Source organism: Podarcis gaigeae, assembly GCF_964106915.1.
Source record: "Podarcis gaigeae genome assembly, chromosome: 10".
Lineage (NCBI taxonomy): Eukaryota > Metazoa > Chordata > Lepidosauria > Squamata > Lacertidae > Podarcis > Podarcis gaigeae.
In genome coordinates, this window is record NC_139686.1 from 31,443,459 (window position 1) to 31,451,792 (window position 8,334).

The window sequence follows — 8,334 nt, forward strand, 5'->3', positions numbered from 1 at the left end:
AATTAAAGTTTAGGATTAATAGTTTCCCAGTTCAAATGAAACAGGAAACCATGGTTAATTGGAGACTCAAGAATGTAAGATGAGTATTGCTGGATGAGACCAGAGATCTATCTGGTCCAACTTTCTGTTCCCACAGTGGCAAACCAAATACCCACAGACTTGATATGCATGTAACAGCACTCATGCTGGTTTTATTGTTTACGCTGTGAAGGGACTGGTGTATGGCAAAGATCTGGTTCCTATCTTGGCTTAATAATGAACACAGACATAGTTTATCATACCCCAGCCTAGGAATAATTTAGCCCAACGGCAAAATCAGCATTTCAAGTCCCAAAGCATGTTATTCCATAAGATAGATAGGTATTATATGTAAATGAGGCATTACATGAATGGCTTAGAAACAGGTGATATAAGGTCACTGTATTGATATCATATTCAGAAATTGAACTTTAGTTTATCCTGTGTGTGAATTAGGATAATTCCTGATGGTCTCCTGTCGTTGTTTGATGTTGTTCCCTCAGTTTTGGCAAGCACAAAATGTTCAGAATGGATAGATGGATGCGTCTAAAGCTCATGAATGTGAGCTAATGTTGTGCTGTTCCCTAATCCTCTGAAGGGGAAACAGCAGTTTAGTAAATGATTAGCCTCATTCATTTTACCAGAGTGTTAATAATGAAGATGAATCAAAAGCAGATTTGCATAGCTGACTGCCTGTGTTCCCTCATTCTGTCTATAATCCCTTAGAAGTCATGGAAGCTCTATTTAATTCCATAAGTGAATAATACTGGGAATACATTTAATGAGCTGCAGATCCAGTGTCTTTTGAGGGGTTGGTAATAGACGGCTGGACAAAGAAAATGAGCAGCCCGGCTGCTTCCTTCACTCCAATCGCTCCCGTCACCAAACATTTTCTGATTCATTTCTGAAAGGTTGATCATATCATCTGCCTTGATGTGGACCAGGTCTTCAGCGCACTTGCCTTCAAGAGGAAGAAACCCACCCTGTTCTTTGGTAGGCTGCATATTTGCCAGCATCAGCTAAGAGAGCACTAAAGGCTGCTTCACATGTTATAAAAACGGAAGTCACTTTTGCTAAGAAATGGCATAAATCTGGCCTAATGTAGAAACCCCTGGGAAGCTGCAGTCCTTTGTGGTTTCCCAGTTCATTTATGTGTGCAGGATCAGGGCATCTTATCTATATGCAGGGCTTGCTCAATTCCTACATGAAACTATATTATTATTATTAAATTTATTGTTTTAATATAATGGTGAACGTTCATAAGTAAATATGGAACATTCCCCCCTCCCCCTCTCGAACATGAACCTGTATATTATTAAGCAAAAAATGGGGGGAGGCTTGAATTTCCCTCCCCTTTGACCTGTTCTTCTGTTTTAACAGCTCATACTGTTCTCAGTGGTGTCTGCCTGAGCACTGATCAAATCTACACACACTTCAACAGTGCTGCATCATCAAATGCTCCCAGGCCATTCACTGGGCCCCAAGTGGCTTGAAGATCATAGCAGCATTTGAATACATTATAGATTACTATATAAAAGATGGGGGGGGGGGACTTGCAAACTTTCAAACATTAGTTGCTATTTTCTGAGAAGGCTAATCATTAAAATGGGTTTTATGTCTTTTTCAGATGCATTTTTTTACCTTATAATCAAGTCATATTGAATAAAAGTACTTGAAATTAACACTGCATATAAATAAGTCGGCTAATCCATTTTCTTTCCCAAAACAAAACGAAAGGATTAATCCAGGCATTAACATACAGAGGCCTGATAGGCCAGAGAACAGTAGATTCAAACAGAAGTATAAAATATGTTTAGGACAGGAAAGAGAGTGTGTTTCTTTGAGATTTGGGGGGAGTTTTTTCTTTTTCTTTTTACCTGTTCCTTGGGAAGGCTGTGCTGCTGTAGACTTAGTGTACCAGCCTCTGCTAAACATGCACTGCACATGTAGGATGGGACAATGCAAGTTGCTTAGAGCTACCTGTAAGAAAGGTAACTAGCAAATACAATTGTCATCATGCTAGAATAGTAAATCATTGTTGCTAAAGTACGAATGTAAAGTACTAATAGATGGTTTTATACCCAGTCAGCATCCTTCAGTTTCTGAGAGCCTTCTTTAGGCAGAACCTCTGCTCATCCTTTGTGAAGTTTGCTGTCCGGTCTACAGATGAACATGGGAATGAACTTCCACAGTCAGAAGGGGATGCCTCTCTGTGTCCAGTAGCCATGCGGCATGTAGTGTCCTTGGTTATCCGTCTACAGAACCTCCTGCTCCAGGTAGAAGTCTAGTGATAATAACTGAAACCATTTTGCCATCAGCAACACTGTCGATCTATTTCAAACACAGGAGAAGGCATACAGTCCACTGCCGTCTCGCAAACTTTCCTTGTTTCTAGAACTGAACTGTTTCACTACTGAGAGGCTTTTTGGATCATTATTTAATTTCCAGTGCAGAATGAATATAGATCCCAGGACTTTGTCCATGACAAGTCTTTTTTTAAGTACTGTACTGTAGCTTCCTACAGCTTAAGTCCCTCACTAGCAGCAGCTCACATCTGCTACCTTACTAAAGAGGCTGCCATGCAATCTTAAAAGTTATCTGAGCAACATTTTGCATTCTTTCAATAGTGGAATGGGGGTGGGGAGCCACCTCTACATCAGTTCTAACCTAATAAGTAGTTTTGTTGTGGGATTTGGTGGCAGTGATTCATGCCCTCACTCTTTCCCTTACATTTGCAGAAGGACCTTTTGCTATCTCAAACTGTTATTGGCTGTCTTGAAGTCTTGTTGGAATACCTGCATTCGAAGAACCCGATCACTGGTACTCCTTTCAGCATCCTTATGTGTGTTCACTTGATTCCTTTGCTTGGCTGTGGTTGTCTGCATCGGTGGGCACAGTATCTTCACCAGTCGCAGGAGAGATTTTTAGTAGCAGGGGAGGGAAGAAGCTGCCCTCTCATTTTCTGGAGTGTTTCTTGCTTTGCATCAGGGTGGTAGGTGGTTGAGAATGCCCTTTACGTAATAGAAAAGCAAAATGTAAGTTTCCAGTTCTAAGAATCTCATTCAGTTCCCAAGAAAACATTGCAAACTCTCTTGCCTATACGGCAATCTTGGTCAGAGCCAACAGGATACGTTCTGGTCATCCTTTACCAAGCAAAAGGTGCATTACTAGGACAGAGAGTGTTTGGTAAATTATTCTATGGATTAATGGTAACCAGCAGCATAAGGGTGTCTCTGACAATTGCCTTAGAAAAGCACCTGGGCACAATCTACACCAAAGCCCCTGTTCCAAGATATTTATTCCTTACTTTTTGCAAATGCCTTTGTTGCTCAGTGATCACGGTGTAGTTTCTTATCACTCAATTCCGTGACATAAATCACTGTAATTAGTTTTAATTGCACAAGGAAGTGGGTGGTATTTGAAAGATGTTTTCGTTTTACTCAGGTAAAGTGCACGTGCACCTGTACAGACTGTCATGTATGCTTAAAATGTGATGTGTTCCCCCTTTTTCTCCTTGAAGGCAAACACATGCACCTCTCTGCATGCCTATTAAATAACTACAGGTAGGGAGATGTGCCATGTGACCCACCAGAAGCAAGCAAAAAGTGGCAATCCTGCAAAATAATGCTGATATGGATTGTATCCTGGTATAGGGAAGAGCTTTATGGAAGGTTTCATTTAGGTGGATTTGAAATGGTGTGTCAATGACCACTGTGAAAAAGCCTTTTCAGTATTAAGGTGGGGTCATGTGGCTTTTATAATGGTATATTCATCAGTGAGGTATTATTATTTCTTTTCTCTGCTTCACTACTCCAGTACATTTTTGTTGTGAATGAATGAATTAGGTAAGAGTTTAAATTATTACCAGCAATATTTTTTGCGGGGGGAGGGGCAGGGAGGTGCAATAGTAAATTTTATCTCCGGAAATTCTTTTATATGACTTCAAGGAAGTTTCATTCCATATGAGTAAGTCTCTTTAGCTAGAATGTTTTCCACTCGGTTGGTTTTTAAAAAGCTAACGGCGATTGCTTTCTACATTTCTAGCATCCCATATTGTCTCACAACCATGGAATAAATTCCTGCTGATCTCTCTCCTAGATAGTGTCGATAATTCATTTCTTCACCCAGAAATTCTAAGACTAGTAGCTTTGGTGAGTATGGGGGCTATAAACTGCTATCCTGAAAGTTTCTAGTATATTGTTAAAGAACACAGTGTATCTGCAGGTATTTATGCTGTGTACATTAAAAATGGGCAACATACAGGCAAATTCTGTAGCCCTGTAGTCTTTGTTAGGGCCAAAACAGGTATAAATAATTGAATTTCCTGATTTTAAAATAAAACAAAAACAATCAAATATAGTTGTTGTTAGCTCTTATTCTGATCAGAGCTGTGGCACTGGAGAGAAGTGATTTGTCTCTTTAACCTGCACTATTTCCTTGATCAAAATCTCCCTCCGCCAGCTCTGTATAGTGTGTCTTCCACTCCGAAAGGCAACAGCAGCTTCAGGGTGCGAGTGGAGTTTTCCATCAGGGAAATGTTGGAGTAGGCAGGATTAAGTGCTGCTTCCCCAATGCTCTTGCTCGAGTCAAAATTGGAGACCCACTTAAATAAAAAAACATTTTTTAAAAAAAGTTGGGGATTTTGTGAACGGTATGGAAAGATACCCCCCTCCCCAGGGACCAGGGTTAAGGAACCTGTGACCCTACAGATGTTTCTGGATTCAAATCCCCATCATCCCTGACCACTGTCCATGCTAGCTGAGGCTTATGGAAGTTCAACAAGACCTGAAGGGTCACAGCCAGTTCTTCATACCTGACATCTCAAGGTCAGCAAGTTCTGCCTAAAAAAGGGGGAAGTTGTTTTATGATACCTCTGGAGCATAGGAGCCAGTTCCTAGGAGCTGTGGGGGCTTTGGCTCCCACAATAAAATCACAAAGTTGATGGGCATTCCCATTCAAATGGTGTGTGTGCACTGCATCATGTGATCAGTTATGCAGGTGGGGTTTACCTGGGCCCCCACAATATTTTATTCAAGTTGGCACCCCTGCTGTGGAGCCAGTGTTTGTATCATACTTGAGGAAAGCTGAACTATGGAACTCCATGCCACTAGAAAATCAATTAACTTTAATTACTATGTTTTAAAGTTTATAAGGTATCAGAACACTAGAATTATTTCTCCAATTGAAATTGGCCGCATACTTGAAGAAGCAGCTAGTACTAAATTGCCAGAACTTTCTGATGTCACAATCAGTGCACTTCGCTCCTTTCTTGTTCAGGTGAGCCCTTTGGAAATGATCTCGTAACAGTAAGCAGTAACTTGAGAGTGATATCATAAGAATGGTTGTTATGGGTTGTTGTTGTTGCTGCTGCTGCTGCTGTTGTTCCCGCCACCACCACCATCATTATTAATGGAAGTCCATTTCACAATACAGCACTGATTTTGTGGCCTCGGGTGGCGGTTTCAGGCGAAATCCTTTAGTCTATCTTCCTAAATGGAGGGGGAGGGGGGGCATGAAGCAGCGACCCACGCCTCCCTTGTGGCGGTGATCCCAGGGTTCCCCATTAAAGGGGTCTTGAGGGGAGGCATTGGCCATACACCGAGAGGTTGTCATTGCTCTCCCCTGTGACGGTGGCGAAATGGGGGGTGGGCTCTCTGCTGGAACATATTTCTCCAGAGCTGGCCCAATTCCCACACATTCTGGATAACCCTGATGTCTCCCAGATCCCCAGCTGGGGACTGGGAAGGATAAAAGCCCAGTGTCTAAGCCAAGGTCTCCCTACATCTGAAACTTAATAAAGTTGTGGCCAATTTTAATCCCATGGCACATTGTCTTGAATCATTATTCCACTCGGGGGTCGCCTAGGGTTGGGGGGGACTCCGCCTGTCCACGCAAATCAAGAAGGGAAGAACTTTAACAAGGAATGGGAAAAGTGTATAATTTATTTACAAGACCACTGCAAGCAGGTTAAAACATTAGCAGGATTTTAACCACACTTGTAAAGTAATAGAATGTATGGATAATTTAGAAGGATCAAAAATTTGGATGACTATATTATAAATAATATAGTTAGGACCCATGGAAGGGATGGGAGGAAGTCAGGAGATTCAGAGCAATCTTGATATTTGGATTCATAGCTGTTTTTTGTTGCATGTTTATACTTTTTAAAATCAAATTAAAATATTAATTTTTAAAAAGATAACAGCAGTTTTCTTACCTGGGATTGTAAACTGCCCTAGGATATTTATTATGAAGGTAATAATAAATACCTTTAATAAGATACTCCTTTAATACTCCTCAATGAGAGTAACCTCCACGGTGATTCTGAAATGGTTCTAACAGCTTTAGCAAAAGCTACTTGCTTCAGGCAGCAGATTGCAGAGGGTTTGGTAACTTAAGTCCATGAATTTCACTGGTCTCCCCTGAGTATGACTAATGTTAGATTCCATCTACAGTTACTTATTCCTTAATTTACAGAGAAGCACTCTTTCCACGTACCCTTTGTTCCTCTGGTTCAGTACTACAGCACTAAGCCAGCATGGAAAGCTGACATATGGCTATGCCTTTGGCTTTTATTGCTATTGTAGGAAATGAAGGAAAGGGAGATAGGAAGAAACAAACCTGTTAATTATTTCTGTAATTCCTTTCACTTTGATGTAAGCTTCAAAGGGGAAAATGTCAGGTGGATTCAACTCAAGCAGCATCTGTTCAGACCTTGCTGGAGAGCCTTCCATCAACAAGCAGCCGTCAGGCGACCTTTCCAGGCATGATGTATCCTTTTGGCAGGATGCGTGCGAAGTTACTGGAGTAAGGTACAGGCCGCCATCTGTGTAGGTCTGAGGTTGAGACTAGACCGCCTATTTTGTGACATCCACTGGGAAGAGTATGAAGATACTTTCAAAAAGGTAGAAAGAAAACCCTGTCAAAGTGCTTTTTGCCTTTTCATCACTTGCACTCAGACAATGTAAAGCAGTCAGCATTAGATATAAAGGGCCCTAGTTTACAATAATTGCTTAAGTCCTAAATAAAGTAAAAAGTCCGGTTTTGAAAAAGGCATGCAAAGGCTTGCTGTTTGCCTTCCTCATTGTTCTATTAAATATTTTTCATTGTTCGGATTAGATTGCAAACAAAGCAGTGCTCAAACTAGTAATGTTTGCAATGAAGAACAGTGAGTCGGTTTTGTGGCATTGTGCGGAATGTCCCTGGGTGCCTCCAGATTCTTACTTTTTTGCATGAGCAATTGAAGTGCATACTGGAACTTTGGGTTTGTGCAGTTTAAATGGATTAATGGGTTCTGTTGCCTTGGCACAGGCATGGCCAAACTTAGCCCTCCAGATGTTTTGGGAGTACAATTCCCATCATCCCTGACCACTGGGCCTGTTAGCTAGGGATGATGGGAGTTGTAGTCCCAAAACATCTGGAGGGCCAAGTTTGGCCATGCCTGCCTTAGCACAACCAAGAAACTTGGAAAATACACAGGGAGGAATTTAATATCATGCTATGTTGATTGCTCAGTCAGGGCAGGCTTGTCAGCTTGCCAAATGCAACCATCCCCTCTCTCTTCACCTCGCACAGCTGTTCCAGGGGTTCTCCTGACACACACACACACTCCAAGCCAAGTTTATTTGGGGAGAGAAGACCTGTTGTGCAAGTGGAAGTTCTTCCTTGTGCCAGCTTCCACTTCCAGACTTATTAGTTGACTCCAGCCCACGTGGTTTTTTTGTGCTTTGGAAAGTTATGGGGGAAAGTATAAAATAGAGTGCGGATGGATATGGAGTGTAAACACTCCATAAGTGTTTTCTGGACATCAAAGTACTGTGTATAGGAGAAATTTAAATGCTGACAGTCAAAACTTCTGAGCAACTTATTTTTTTTGCTCCCTTGCCAACATGTGTTCATATGGCAAATATTTTTTTCGGGAAAAGAATAAATGAATACATTTTCTAAGCAGTGTATTATCCTTTCAACACTTTATTCTTTCACTCAAGCCTTTGAATTCAGATGTCTTGGAGGAGTGGCAGTTTCTCTCTCACATATCAGAGACTGAAATGAGGAGGCAAACAATACTGAGCAGAGAACATAATGAATAAAGCAACTTGCCTTTATAATTTCTTACCAGCCAAAGGCTTAAAGGAATATAATACAAGTGATTAAAGCATACAGAAGTGATTTTGTAATCTAGTCGGTAGTTTATGTTTAAACTTGTAAATTAAAAACTTTAAATCTGTTTTTTGTCTGCCTTGGAAATGTGTTAAGCGAAGCATGCATTTCAGAGTTGTTTTCAGCACTGATAAAGAAAAGAATTTGCAGGCACTT

General features: G+C 41.0%; 1 protein-coding gene across 1 annotated transcript in view; it reads left to right on the forward strand.

The window, feature by feature from the left end:
* The window catches only part of LOC310825274 (meiosis inhibitor protein 1-like), a 30,846-nt gene extending 22,601 nt beyond the window's left edge, over positions 1 to 8,245 (forward strand). Inside the window, exons 20-26 of the mRNA XM_083698581.1 lie at positions 930 to 1,011; positions 2,104 to 2,294; positions 2,757 to 2,838; positions 4,063 to 4,169; positions 5,164 to 5,295; positions 6,680 to 6,789; positions 8,007 to 8,245. Coding sequence (XP_083554707.1) covers positions 930 to 1,011; positions 2,104 to 2,294; positions 2,757 to 2,838; positions 4,063 to 4,169; positions 5,164 to 5,295; positions 6,680 to 6,789; positions 8,007 to 8,013 — 711 coding nt within the window. The 3' untranslated portion in view covers positions 8,014 to 8,245. The remainder of the gene's footprint in view (positions 1 to 929; positions 1,012 to 2,103; positions 2,295 to 2,756; positions 2,839 to 4,062; positions 4,170 to 5,163; positions 5,296 to 6,679; positions 6,790 to 8,006) is intronic.
* The last annotated feature ends 89 nt before the right edge of the window (positions 8,246 to 8,334 follow it).